Source organism: Bos mutus, chromosome 5, assembly GCF_027580195.1.
Source record: "Bos mutus isolate GX-2022 chromosome 5, NWIPB_WYAK_1.1, whole genome shotgun sequence".
NCBI lineage: Eukaryota > Metazoa > Chordata > Mammalia > Artiodactyla > Bovidae > Bos > Bos mutus.
In genome coordinates, this window is record NC_091621.1 from 70,921,468 (window position 1) to 70,937,364 (window position 15,897).

General features: G+C 37.5%; 1 protein-coding gene across 2 annotated transcripts in view; it reads right to left on the reverse strand.

Annotated features, from left to right (window-relative positions):
- Positions 1-15,897, reverse strand: part of TBC1D15 (TBC1 domain family member 15) — a 79,818-nt gene that overhangs the window by 7,735 nt on the left and 56,186 nt on the right. For both annotated transcript variants that reach the window (XM_005896795.3, XM_070371009.1), the window contains 2 exons: positions 9,590-9,706; positions 3,506-3,606 (listed from right to left, as the gene is read on the reverse strand). In XM_005896795.3, the coding sequence (XP_005896857.1) occupies positions 3,506-3,606; positions 9,590-9,706 (218 nt within the window). The remainder of the gene's footprint in view (positions 1-3,505; positions 3,607-9,589; positions 9,707-15,897) is intronic.

A 15,897-nucleotide genomic window follows, 5' to 3' on the forward strand; every position in this document is an offset into this window, starting at 1 on the left:
GTAAAATTTCAGAAGGTTTATCTTTAAATGAATCTTATCTTTAAATGAATGTTATCTTTAAATGAATAAATAAATAAACATCTGGGCTTCCCAGGTAGCTCAGTGGTAAAGAATCCACCTGCCAATGTAGGAGATACAGGTTCCATCCCTAGATTGGAAAGATCTTCTGGTGAAGGAAATGGCAACCCACTCCAGTATTCTTGCCTGGGAAATCCCATGGACAGATGAGCCTGGTGGGCTATAGTCCATGGGGTTGCAAGAGTTGGATACAACTTAGCAACTAAACAACAAGATATTTATAAATTTCCTAGAACTTTTCATAACAAACTTCAACAGATATAACCCACATAAACAAAAGCTCTTAGAATCTGCAATAATATTTGAGTGTGGAGAGGTCCTAAGATCATAAAGTTTGAGAACTACTGTGGTTTAAATGTTTTAATCTCTGAAAGTGAGTAGATTTGCTACCAAAAGTTCAGTCAAGGTTTGGGGATGGGGAGAGCACCAAAATAAATGAAAGGTTTCTTATGATTATGATCCCTTTAACCCGCACGTTCTAACCCCTTTATGGTGAACTACTGCCCTAATCTTTGTGAAAAGCCTAAGAATAACATCCTTTCCCTCTCACATTTCTTTTAGTCTTTGAGACAATAATAGTGCTTTATTAGAAGTATCTATCAGATTAGTTGGTTAAAAAAAAATTTAAGGCTACTGATTCTCAATAAACTGGCTTCTCTTTAGTGATCTGAATAGTTTAATTAGTGAATGAAATGCTTTAATAGACGAACACAAGTTTTTGGGATATAGTTTCTTCACATTTCCCACAGAAAAATAAAAGGGAAAGGCAGTACGAACTCTTTGATTAACAGTATAATTTTTGCTGCGACATGGCCAAAAGCTTCCATTGTATTGGAAGTAACAACGTGGCACAGCCACTGCTACAAAAAGTAGTATTCCCAAAATGATAGAAGCCAACTTCAGAAAAGTAGCTATTCCTGCAGAAAGGAAAAGGAGGTCGACAATGGATACACAAAGGGCTTCAAGTCGAACTATAAATAAATGTGTATGTACATTACATATGTATGTACATGTGTGCATTATACACGTATGTATATGTACATATATACAGTTATGGGTAGTGTATATGGAAAGGGGTAAGAAGGAAGGGCAAGTGAAAACTATATGGCAAAATGAACGCTGGCTCTAAGGAAGTTCATTAGATCATTTTGCAGTTGCTTCTATAATATGGTGGTAACAGACAGAAGTCTATGCCTAGACCAACACTAGATGTGAATAAATACCAACAAAAGTGAATCTACAGATATTGGATTCAGCCTCCATAAAGTAGTAAAAACTTACATGAAATAAAGCTGTAAAACAAAAAGAAGGAATCAAACAGCAGAACAGATTCAAGAACACGAAAACAGTAACAATGCAGTGGAAATAATTGTGCAGACTATTTTGATTGTAACTTACTGCCCTTTCATATTATGAAATGTTTCATGTTGTGTTTCATATTATGAAACAAAAGGTGTTAGTAGACATTAAGAAATCTTTTTAGAATAAAGACTAGGAATATCCCCAGACCGTTGTCAATGAAAAAGGCAAACAGACAACATCTACTGTGAAAAAGACAGAACAAAGAACTTGAACCTCCATACACAAAAATGACAAATAGACTGTGAAATGTGTATTAAAGATGTTCAGAAAGTGGTCTTTACATCTGAGGCCTAAGTACACGCACACATATGCATGTATATACGTCTCTGGCACACAAGATAATGTATTTGAACATGCCGGTTTTAGCTCTTTATGAAAACTACTTCTGTAATGAGATGGTTAGATAGCATCACTGATTCAATGGACATGAATTTGAGCAAACTCCAGGAGCCAAAGGAATCTGGAGTGCTACAGTCCATGGGGTCACAGAGTCAGACACGACTTAGCAAATGAACAACAACAGAAAAAGTAAATGCCATACGTTTGTACTAATTCTGAGAAAATCTACTATAAGCTGAGATCTAAACTAAGCACTGGGGAAATATTCATGTATTTATTTTACAAAACTCTGTTGAACACCTCATGTCAAGCATTGGGAAAATTCTGGAAGCGTATCACAAAACGAGTTAAACAAAGACATGACCTCTTTATCATATTAGCTCTAGTGAAAAGAGGATAAACAACAAAAACACAAGGAAAACTTGTTTAAACAACAGTTTTTATACAATTTTTATCAGTTGTACAGACCTTCTTAACAAATGCCTCAGGTTTCTAGAACGCTTATGGAACTAAGTATATGGAACTAAGAAGGCAGGTAAAAATCAACCAATCAAAAAGGTAAGGAAGACAAACTATGATATTACCAGATTACTGCAATTAATCATCTTTCTAAATAATCCAAAAACATTAATTCATGATAAAGAACTATATAATTTGAATATTTATTACTTTAATAGTAAGAAAATATTTGAAAACTATCAAATCTTATTAAGTATGGAAAAGAACTAGGGGAAGTAACGATGAGTTGGAACCATGGAGGAGAGACTTGAGAAAACAGATAAAACTGAGACAAATTAGAAGGGGAAATAAAAACAGGCAAGCAAGAAAGGAAGAACAGAAGTCATCAAAAAACAGAAGCAATCAAAAAGTTTCACATCTGTATCCCAGACTCTATATTACAAGAAATCATTGCATATGATTACAGATTTGAAATCTTTATCCCCTTACAAGCAAGCCATTTCAATATCCGACCATCAAGGGCCAGCATTAAGAATATTAATTTTATTTTGAACAAGTACAGAGACCTATGTAGTCAGGTCTTTGGATTTCATACGCTTTTATCTGCTCTTAGCCCCTTTGCTTTTTTTCCCCTTCCACTTTCTAAAGATTACTTGAGAAGACTGTTCTATTTTATTTTCCTGTTAATACTCTCTGTGTACTATTGTCCTAGAACTCTGTCTCTAAGATATATCAATGATAATAGATAAAATGTTCTTTGTAATAATATGTATATAGACAGTTCAACTCTAATAATCACATGCTTATGAAAAAACTAAGAAAGTGTCAATGTTACAAATAGTTCAAAAACATCTGGAGAAAAATCAGTCACTATAATGATAAAATCTAAAATGTTCACAAAAGGTAAGGATATTACTTGGCATGACTAAGCTTTATCTCTGAAACAGATGAAATGAAACTACCTCACAAGAACTGAATCATCTACTTCATCAATATTCTATGATTCATTACCCGTCTGCAGATCATAAGCATTTACCAATATTAAATCCTGATTATTCCTATTCTATAGGCACTTACTACCTACTTTTTATATTAAAAACATTACCAGCATTTCCAAGCCTCTTGAAAAGAAACAAACAACTGAGCAATTTTTTTTAAGTTCTACCATGACTGCCTAAATATAAACATCTATTTTATATAATAAGATTATTATATAACTAAAATATTCAAAATTAGTTTGATTAACAGAAGGAATCTCTGTTCTTACCATTTGGTCCATGTAGGAGGCAAAGCACCAAAAGGCATCCACTTCATTTTCCATCACATATAACAGAGGTGAAAGTAAGTCACTCATTCCTTGCACATAGCCTTAAAAAAAAAAAAAAAAACAAGAAAAACTAATCTTACCTCTAAAAACCTAAACTTTCTGTATCCATCTATGCATATCTCCACCAACTCACTTAAAATTACACCTTTTTCAGGTTTCACAAACTTGTGTATACTGATGTTCTTAAACAATGAGGAGGAAATCTAGCAACCAGGTGAGAAATGGGAGGTGCTTGAGAGGTCAAAGCAGATAAGTAACTGCTGTGTGTCTCAGTGTAGGTATCACTATCAGGAGAGGATAATACTAAAAAATTATGCGCAAAAGCATTATGATAAAGAGGGATGATGGGAAACCCAGAGAAACATCAAACTGAAAAGAACACAGTCAAAGAAGATTTGTGAAAGAACAGTCAAGAGGAAAGGGGGGCGGAAAGCAAGGGAGAAGAATGTTGGAAAAGTTAAGGGGAAGGAAGCTGCAAGGTCAGAGTAGACACTACCACCAAACTGCCATGAATAAGCCAAGTGAAATAAGAACTAAAAGGGGTCCAACTGATTTAGCAACCAGATATTGGTAATCCACACAAAAATAACCACAACAAAATTAACTCTTTTAATTTCTCTTTTTTTTTTCTCCTTTTGCTGTTACTCTAACCCAACCAATGCTAGCAAATGGGCTTAAATCCGATCAATATTTTGTATCTAAAACTGCCATTTCAGCCATCTTTCTCTTGATGCTCTTACAGTTTCTCAATCATGAGACTAATTTAAAACCCTTGATTAAAAGAAAAATTGGAAAGTTAAAGAATCAGGTCCTCCCTTAAAAAACAGAAAGTCTGTTCTATACATCAGTGTCTCTTTTGCTGATTCTTGCCAGGCTTATGGACTCTGTGGGAGAGGGAGAGGGTGGGAAGATTTGGGAGAATGGCATTGAAACATGTGAAATGTTATGTATGAAACGAGATGCCAGTCCAGGTTCAATGCACGATGCTGGATGCTTGGGGCTGGTGCACTGGGACGACCCAGAGGGATGGTATGGGGAGGGAGCAGGGAGGAGGGTTCAGGATGGGGAACACATGTATAATTTTTTTTAATTAAAATTGAAAAAAAATAAAAGAAAAGAAAAGAAAAAAAAAAAAACAAAAACAGAAAGTCTTAGCTTTGCTTTTCACCAGACCATGTCAAAAGTCTTAAAAATCCTCAATTTTCTTAACTATTTTACAATTAGATTTCAAACTTAAAATACAGAGACCTGAATGAGCCAAGGGACAAGAGCTCTTACAAAGCCTTTTCACATACATATTATCATTCAACTTTGGTAACTTGTGTATTTGTTAAAGTTACACAGAGAAGTTTTTCCCCCAATGACAGTCTGAGGAAAACAGGCTTTCATTTACAGAACCAAAACTTACATTCTTATCATTCACCAAAATCTATGTGCACTGAAGTCATTTAAAACAGTATGCATATTTTTAAAGGAGAGGGGATATTTCTGAAGAAATTATGCATAATTTTACATCATTCTTCCTATTTTGGAAGAAAGCTTTAAAAATGACCCCAGGAAGCAGGTAAGCCAAAGTCTCTTAAGAAAACTTGGGTTAAAACTGTAATAAAGACACCCAGTTCACTTCGGGATCTCCCTACAAACAGAAGTCTAGTTCTGTCTGCTGTTAGCCTCTCCCTGTCATCTGCTGCTATGCCTAATCCCCATAACCTCACTATGCCTGCACTACACCCCGTGGGAAAGTACAGCTCCATGCACATTAGTGCACACGCACGCACACACAAACTTGGGTCCCTTATTACAGTGCTGAGCAATGCAGTAGCCAAGACATTTAGAGAAAAGAGCTAGAAAAAACGGCGTATGACGTGATACCTAAATGTAAGCATTCAAACAAATTTATTGCAGATGCTTTTAAAAAAAATAATACACACTTGTGATGATGAATCTTGTATGTCAACTTGAGTGAGCCACAGGATGCCCAGATGTCTGGTTAAACATTATTTCTGGGAGTATCTGCAAAGGTTTTTCTAGAAGAGATTAGCACTTGAATTGGTGAACTGATTAAAGCAGATGGCTTTCAGAAATGTGAGTGGGCATCATCCAATCCACTGAGGCCTGAATAGAACAAACAATGGAGGAAGACTGAATCTGCTCTCTGCCTGGTTGCCTGACCTGAGACATCTACCTGCCCTCAGTGCTCCTGGTTCTCATCCCTTCAGACTCAGGAATGAGACCTATACCACGGCTCTCCTGCTCTCAGAAGGCTTTAAACTACACCACTAGCTTTCCTGGGTCTGCAGCTTCTAGATGGCAAACTGTGGACCTGTTCGTCTCCATAATTACATAAGCCAGTATCTTATAAGCGATCTTTTTTTCTTTCTTTCTTTCCCTGGCTAATACAACATTTTTCTTAAGAAAAAAAGTAGGTTAGAAGGAAGACTAGGCTGTTATCACCAAAACTTTCCTACATAGCAATGACACAATGAAAGCAATGACAAACATAAAGGTTAAACCAATCAAAGCATGAAGGAAATTTATCTGAATTCAACAAAGTGCAAAAGAGTACCACTTTACTGGGTCTGACTATCTATAGTCTATAATAGAAGTATTTCAAAGTGTGCTATTCAAAAGATTTACAAAGCACCTTTCTTCTGGGGGAAAACGAGTTTTATTATAAAGTTATAATGAATAAAAATTTCTAAGAAGCTAATTTAATCCTTTAAGTCTTCAGCTTTCATACCAGATCAGTACTATATTTCTTCTGTAAGTTTTAGTTAACCCAACTAGTCAAATTATTCCTCATACTCTTGTTGCTTTTAATCTATTTTATTGTATACATGATGTTCTTTGGGGTATGTCATGAATTGTGGGGGTGGAATTAATGCACAAATTCCTTTTAATTAAAGAAAGATTAAAGCTGTTTAAATTAGCATTCAGTGGTGTTCAGACTCTGCACTAGTGCTGACTGATGCACATCTTAATCATCAGTGTCTGAAGAAGTTCCCCTATTTTCATAACAAAGTTGTTTCCATTGGGAGGTGTTAGAAATGAACTCATCATCCTAATGTACACATTCTTAAAGGAAAAAAGATTTCATCTTTACATAGGTCAATTTTCCAGGTTAATGAAGCTTATTCAGTTATTAGAGAATAAAACTTAAAAAAAAAAATCTTAAGCGTTGGAAATCATTTTTTTTCTACTGGACACACTCCTGCCTTCTTACATACAGTATTCTGAGTATAATTTAACCTTCTGTTGATTATTCAGGATTATGATTATAAACATACATTGTAGAAAAAAAATAGGTACCTCCCACAGAAACACCTTAGGTGTTCCATCTACACTAAGTAAAAGCTACTCTTCCTTGAGTTCTTCTGTCTGCTTTTGGTAATGTTTGTCTTCTGTCTGCTTTTGATGGTTTTTGCCTTCCTCCTCACTACTAATGAGATTGTATTAAATGCAAACACACCGATACCTCATCTGTGGGCTAAGAAGCCAAACAACTCAATAGGACAAAATCAACTACAAAAGTAAACGTACAGCCCAGGTTACTTTACTGTGAGTAAATAGTAAGAAGGTGGGGGGCATCCACCTGCCCAATGCATGAGACGCAAGAGATGCAGGTTAAATCCCTGGGTCAGCAAGACCCCTCGATGAGGAAATGGCAACCTTCTCTAGTATTCCTGCCTAGAAAATTCCATGGACAGAGGAATATGGCAGGCTACAATCCACAGAGTTGCAAAGAGTCAGACGTGACTGTCTGCTATTTCAAATCCATGTCAAACAGCAAGCAATTTGGTCCAGGGCTTTACGAAAACTACCCTGGCTTCTTTCAATGCCAGAGTTCTTAATAAAATCCCTGGGTATGTTTCAGATAACTTAAGAATGTGGGGTTAATATAGACAAATGGAAACAGCAATTTATCCAAATAGCCTGTCTGGGACTCAATGCCTGGAAAAACTGAGCACTCAGGAACGACTCCTGAGAATATACATTAATCCCTACCTCACAATTACCTTTGGAGAGGATGCCTCTTTTTTATCTCTACGATAAAAGCCCTATTTCCAACAGTGGTTAACAGAAACTGAAATGGCAATGGGTCGGGGTGCTGAACATGTGGAGGTAAGAATGCAGCCTGGAAAATGCCCTGGTGGTCCAGTGGCTAAGACCCTGCGCTCCCAAAGCAGGGGGGGGGCTGGGTTCAATCCATGGTCAGCGAACTAGATCCCATATGCCACAACAGCCAAATAAATAAATAAAAATATTTTAAAAAATGCCAGCCTGAAATAAAGAGCTGGGCCTCTACACCCAGTCCAGTATTTACTACTTATGCAGCCCTGAGTCACTCTCTAAATCAATATAACTTTATTCATACAACTGGGATTATTACTCCACTTCTTAAAAGAGAATGCTAATACAATCAAAATTGAGCAGGACAACACTCGGTCACCTGAGAAGCATTCCAGTCCCTAGTATTTTCAGTGATCCAATCTGGGGTTCATTATAACTGTGACCCAACAGGACTGGGCACATTTCACATTTTAAAGAGAAATCTGTGATATTCACTTACTGTCATAAGAGGCTGATGCTGCAAGATCCTCAAGGGTTTACATCTTTCCCTAACCCACATATAAGAAGCCAAGAAGAATTCTCGGTTCATAGACACAAACAGTGAAGAAAATATACTCACAGTTCAAGGTTCATTTGGGTTTAATACGACAAATACCCAACTGCCTTCTCCAAAAGAAAGTCTTAAGTTCTATTAAGGTAATCTGGAAACAGCTACCCTCACTATCCTCTACTTGGGAGTCACTAACATCAGTAGGTAACTGAGAAACTTGTCCACTCTTTATACTCACTTAAAGGTGGATGCTTAGGAGTTTGTTGGTTCCTTAAAGAAACAGTTCAAATCCTCTCGTCCCTTAAAATACTGTTTCCTCAGGTTTTCTAGCCCTTAGCATCACTTTTCCCATGCAATGCCCCAATCCAACCTCCAGCCCCAATCTTTCCAACCCATTCCTGGTAGAAAGCAGACTAACCAAGAAAAAAGAGTAAAGTTTCACATGCCCTAGGTAATTATCTGCACCTCTTATCTATGCTGTCAAATCAGCATTTTTCTTCACAAGGGAGAAAGTCTTATCAAAAAAAGGTTTCCAAACTTTCTCAGGTCACAGTACGCCTCAGGAATTTTTTTCCAAGGCATCCCAGGTTCAAAAATATTAATAACATTTCCATTTATTAAACATATCCAAACAACTAACGGAGAAGGCAATGGCACCCCACTCCAGTACTCTTGCCTGGAAAATCCCATGGACGGAAGAGCCTGGTAGGCTCCAGTCCATGGGGTCGCTAAGAGTCGGGCATGACTGAGCGACTTCACTTTAACTTTTCACTTTCATGCATTGGAGAAGGAAATGGCAACCCACTCCAGTATTCTTGCCTGGAGAATCCCAGGGACAGGGGAGCCTGGTGGGCTGCCGTCTATGGGGTCGCACAGAGTCGGACACGACTGAAGTGACTTAGCAGTAGCAGTAGCAAACGACTAAATAAATATGTATATCCTATGAACTTTAGGACCTGTTGGGCACCACACTACATCTCAAACTTTGGAATCCAATTGGATGCCACCATCCTCATCTATTTTCTCACAGTACTTGCTTATCACAGCAAAGTCAAAAACTCTCCTTTGTAAACACAACTTCATCAGAAGGAAGGAATGTGGTGATCTAGCGCTGAAACCCGGAACAACTCCAGCTAGTAGTTAGGGCAGCATCCTACAGATGTCCCTCTGTCTCCCTCACACATGGAGAACACCCGACACTGGTCCTGTCAGCCTGCTGCAGCGGCCCAGTGCTCTCTGCAGCACGGTCTGGGAACCACAGCCTTTTAAGTTTCCAGCCCCCAGGAGAACAACCCCTATAAAAACTAGGTCACAGAGCTTCTTACATACGTCTAGCAGTTTAAGAAATTTAAATTCTAAATTAAACATACATTTTTAAATGAAGGTATCAGAGGAGAACTTACCTAAATCAAAATCATACATACAGTAGGTCATCAAAATGTCATGAAGCAAAATCAACCCTGGATTATCTTGGCCTTCATAAAACTTGTTTGTTCGATCTGTTCTGTTAACATCTTTTTCTGAGAAAGAAAATCACATATTTGAAAACTTTTAGAATAACAGATTTTTATAAAGCTCATATCATACAAGTAGTTATTTTTCTTGTTATTAATTTTACTCTCTTACTAAGCTTTTACTTAACGAAAAAGTTCATCAAATTCCATTTCAGATAAGCAATAAAGCTAACATTTTGAAATTTTTTTCCCAAGTCAGTCCACCTCCTCTTGGGTATATTTTAAAATATTTTTCAATTTTTATCTAAACAGAAACCTTTCAATTGAATAGCAGGAAATATTTTTAATTAATTAAAACCAACACCAAGTAGTAACAGTTCACATTAGTTAGCAATAAAAACGCCAATCATGAATACATGTGATAGGCAGTAGTATTCGAAAACAGTAATGAAAAAAGTTAATATGCAGCCAAGTGTAATCAAAGAGATTTGTTTTCATAATTGCTTCATTCATTATAAGAAGTATTATCAATTTCTTTGTCATGTTCCATAATCATCTTTAGGACAAACTACTTCCGTATTCTCATATATACATTATTCAGTTTATATGAGCAATCTATTTTAATTCTGAAAAAATGAAAATCCATTTTTCTGGAAATGATTTTAAGACACTAAAAAAAGATCTGGAAACATCACCAGGAGGGTATCTCAACTACCTACTAGATGCATACTGCTGTGAAACACAATTAAAAAGGCATTCCTCAAACTTGAATCCCTCAGTAAATTAAGAAAAAATAACGTAAAGAAATTTACAGTGATTAACCTACTCTATAATCAGTTTTGTTTAAAAGTTATAACTGTTCTCTTCCCCATCCCTGCCCCAGTAAATGGAATAATCTGAAAACATTCTCAATTAACTGTTGTGAAGAGATGAGGAGGTATTTTACAACAAAGCAGAATCTAACATAGCATGAATTTAGACTCTGTAAGAGTGTTTAAAAAATCATAAGGACAATAGTCTAGCTTTCTGCTAAAAGATACTACACTTGATTCAATAAATATAAGCACCTATCTATAGAACACTGTGAATACACGTTCAAACAAGGAAAAGCAACACCAAACAAATCATGCTATAAATGTCAAATTTCATTTAAAAACAGCTTTCATTCTCGTATCATGGTTGATAAAGAGGCACATGGTAAGTTATTTTTATTAACTCAAGTGCAATTTACATAGTCATAATGCCAACATAGAATTTCTTCCCTTACAGGTTTTTAAACACAGTAAAAAATTATTTGTGCCCTCAAGAACTATCTGTATTTCGTTCCTCTTGTGTATTTAGTAGACATGCCAGGCAGAAAACAAAAAGGTATCAAAAATGATACAAGGGAAGTGTTTCTAGAAAGCAAATGAGCACTGAATTTTTTTTTAAAGTCCTCATTAAATCCAACTCTCTAACTTGATGCAGCGAAGACTGAAGAAAAGCACAACTACGCAGACTGCTCCGTTTTACATTCATCGTTACCGGCGTCGAGCGGACCCTGCCTGGCAATCATGCTCTACTTCTCTCATGTGCTCCCTTTCTTTTTGTATTATTTTACATCTTCTCCTCTCCCAAGCCGCCAGTATATTATCCTCCCCCTACACCTTATCTCTGAGGATCTTGCTTCCTATCTCTGAGAAAATGAAAGTTATCTGAAGAGAACTCCATAGATTCCTACTACTTTAACTACACAGCAGCCTCTGTCTTCCTCCTCTATCATATTGCTACAAAGCTTCCATGATTGTAGTTACAACTAAATGCCTCCTCTTGTGCATAAAAGCCATGCCCTATTGGCTACTCAAAGATAAGGTCCTAGTTAATTCTTGCTTCCTTCTCTAGTTTCATCCGGCATTCAACCAATTGCTTCTATCATCATAAAAATCTTTCTTAACCTCAGTCTTCCCTCTAATTGCGGCCCCATTTATTCTGGTTACAGCAAAACTTCCTGAAAGAACTGTATATATTGTCTCCATGTCCTCTCTTCCCATTTCCTCTGGAACTCACCTCCAATCAGGCTGTCACATCCACCACTCCACCAAAATTCCTTTTCCATCAAAATTTTTAGGGATCTCTTTATCACTCTGCTCAACAGTCAATCCAAGTTTTCATCTTACTTAACATCCCAGTCACTCCTTCTTGAAACGCTTTCAGCTAACCTCAGGACAAATTCTCACGTCTTCTCTCCTTTTTCTCTGGTTGTTTTCTCACCCTCTTTTACTGATTTCTCCTAATTGTTCCCTGGTGGCTCTGCTGGTAAGAACCCGCCTGCAATGTGGGAGAACTGGGTTCGATCCCTGGGTTGAGAAGATCCCCTGGAGAGGGAATGGCTACCCACTCCAGTACTCTGGGCTGGAGAATTTCACGGAGAGAGGAGCCTGGCGGGCTACAGTCCATGGGACGGCAGAGAGTCAGACACAACTGAGCAACTAACTCTCTCACTTTTCTTCAATCACGTACTTAACAAGAGGCAGTCTTGGTAAGACTCTACATAACTGTGCAGTCCATGGGGTCACAAACAGTCAGACACGACTGAGCAACCTTCTCTACAAGTTAAAGTGCCTCAGGGCTGTTATCAGACCCCTTCTTCTCTAAATGCATCCACACCCTTGGTAATTTCATCTAGTCTCCTACCAACAGTATGTTGCTGCTGCTGCTAAGTCACTTCAGTTGTGCCCGACTCTGTGCAACCCCATAGATGGCAGCCCTTCAGGCTCCCCCGTCCCTGGGATTCTCCAGGCAAGAACACTGGAGTGGGTTGCCATTTCCTTCTCCAAAGCATGAAAGTGAAAAGTGAAAGTGAAGTCTCTCAGTTGGGGCCGACTCTTAGCTACCCCATGGACTGCAGCCTACCCGGCTCTTCCGTCCATGGGATTTTCCAGGCAAGAGTACTGGAGTGGGGTGCCATTGCCTTCTCCAATCGATATGTTGATGATCTCTAAATTTCTATCCCCAGCCCCTAGCTCTTCCCTGAATTCCACACCTAATATATCCACTTTGGAGATTTGGTACTTACTAAAGATATAAGCATCTGAATGCAGAGTTCCAAAGAATAGCAAGGAGAGATAAGAAAGCCTTCCTCAGCGATCAATGCAAAGAAATAGAGGAAAACAACAGAATGGGAAAGACTAGAGATCTCTTCAAGAAAATTAGAGATACCAAGGGAACATTTCATGCAAAGATGGGTTCAATAATGGACAGAAATGGTATGGACCTAACAGAAGCAGAAGATATTAAGAAGAGGTGGCAAGAATACACAGAAGAACTGTACAAAAAAGATCTTCATGACCCAGATAATCACGATGGTGTGATCACTCACCTAAGACATCCTGGAATGTGAAGTCAAGTGGGCCTTAGGAAGCATCACTAAGAACAAAGCTACTGGTGGTGATGGAATTCCAGTTGAGCTCTTTCAAATCCTGAAAGATGATGCTGTGAAACTGCTACACTCAATATGTCAGCAAATTTGGAAAACTCAGCAGTAGCCACGGGACTGGGAATGGTCAGTTTTCATTCCAATCCCAAAGAAAGGCAATGCCAAAGAATGCTGAAACTACCCCATAATTGCACTCATCTCACATGCTAGTAATAGGCACTAAGTAGATATTTATTAAATCAATGAATATATGATTGTCTAAAATAATATGATTTCTAAAAAGACCCCTGGTGATTCTAACATGCAGTCAAAGTTAGGAAACAATGCTCTAAAGACTCATATTCCGGAGGGAGGAGCCAAGATGGCGGAGGAGTAGGACAGGGAGAACACTTTCTCCCCCACAAATTCATCAAAAGAGCATTTAAACGTTGAGTAAATTCCACAAAACAACTTCTGAATACCGGCAGAGGACATCAGGCACCCAGAAAAGCAATCCAACTCTTCGAAAGGAGCGTGACTGAACAAAGAGAAGAAATACAGCTCCACCCATCAGAACACCGACACAAGCTTCCCTAACCAGGAAACCTTGACAAGCCACCTGTACAAACCCACACACAGCGAGGAAAAGCCACAATAAAGAGAACTCCACAAACTGCCAGAATACAGAAAGGACACCCCAAACTCAGCAATTTAAACAAGATGAAGAGACAGAGGAATAGCCAGCAGATAAAGGAACAGGATAAATGCCCACCAAACCAAACAAAAGAGGAAGAGATAGGGAATCTACCTGATAAAGAATTCGAATAATGATAGTGAAATTGATCCAAAATCTTGAAATTAAAGTGGAATCACAGATAAATAGCTTGAGAGACAAGGATTGAGGAGATGCAAGAAAGGTTTAACAAGGACCTAGAAGAAATAAAAAGAGTCAATATATAATGAATAATGCAATAAATGAAATTAAAAACACTCTGGAGGCAAACAAATAGTAGAATAACAGAGGCAGAAGATAGGATTAGTGAATTAGAAGATAGAATGGTAGAAATAAATGAATCAGAGAGAATAAAAGAAAAACAAATTAAAAGAAATGAGGACAATCTCAGAGACCTCCAGGACAATATTAAACGCTACAACATTCAAATCATAGGGTTCCAGAAGAAGAAGACAAAAAGAAAGACCATGAGAAAATACTTGAGGAGATAATAGTTGAAAACTTCCCTAAACTGGGGAAGGAAATAATCACCCAAGTCCAAGAAACCCAGAGAATCCCAAACAGGATAAACCCAAGGTGAAACACCCCAAGACACATATTAATCAAATTAACAAAGATCAAACACAAAGAACAAATATTAAAAGCAGCAAGGGAAAAACAACAAATAACACACAAGGAAATCCCATAAGGATAACAGCTGATCTTTCAATAGAAACTCTTCAAGCCAGGAGGGAATGGCAAGACATACTTAAAATGATGAAAGAAAATAACCTACAGCCCAGATTATTGTACCCAGCAAGGATTTCATTCAAGTATGAAGGAGAAATCAAAAGCTTCTCAGACAAGCAAAAGCTGAGAGAATTCTGCACCACCAAACCAGCTCTACAACAAATACTAAAGGATATTCTCTAGACAGGAAACACAAAAATGGTGTATAAATTCAACCCCAAACAATAAAGTAAATGGCAACGGATCATACTTATCAGTAATTACCTTAAACGTAAATGGGTTGAATGCCCCAACCAAAAGACAAAGACTGGCTGAATGGATACAAAAACAAGACCCCTACATATGTTGTCTACAGGAGACCCACCTCAAAACAGGGGACACATACAGACTGAAAGTGAAGGGCTGGAAAAAGATTTTCCATGCAAATAGGGACCAAAAAAGAAAGCAGGAGTAGCAATACTCATATCAGATAAAATAGACTTTAAAACAAAGGCTGTGAAAAGAGACAAAGAAGGTCACTACATAATGATCAAAGGATCAATCCAAGAAGAAGATATAACAATTATAAATATATATGCACCCAACACGGGAGCACCGCAGTATGTAAGACAAATGCTAACAAGTATGAAAGGAGAAATTAACAATAGCACAATAATAGTGGGAGACTTTAATACCCCACTCACACCTATGGATAGATCAACTAAACAGAAAATTAACAAGGAAACACAAACTTTTAAACGATACAATAGACCAGTTAGACCTAATTGATATCTATAGGACATTTCATCCCAAAACAATGAATTTCACCTTTTTCTCAAGTGCACATGGAACCTTCTCCAGGATAGATCACATCCTGGGCCATAAAGCTAGCCTTCGTAAATTCAAAAAATAGAAATCATTCCAAGCATCTTTTCTGACCATAATGCAGTAAGATTAGATCTCAATTACAGGAGAAAAACTATTAAAAATTCCAACATATGGAGGCTGAACAACACGCTGCTGAATAACCAACAAATCACAGAAGAAATCAAAAAAGAAATCAAAATTTGCATAGAAACGAATGAAAATGAAAACACAACAACCCAAAACCTGTGGGACACAGTAAAAGCAGTCCTAAGGGGAAAGTTCATAGCAATACAGGCACACCTCAAGAAACAAGAAAAAGTCAAATAAATAACCTAACTCTACACCTAAAGCAACTAGAAAAGGAAGAAATGAAGAACCCCAGGGTTAGTAGAAGGAAAGAAATCTTAAAAATTAGAGCAGAAATAAATGCAAAAGAAACAAAAGAGACCATAGCAAAAATCAACAAAGCCAAAAGCTGGTTCTTTGAAAGGATAAATAAAATTGACAAACCATTAGCCAGACTCATCAAGAAACAAAGGAGAAAAATCAAATCAA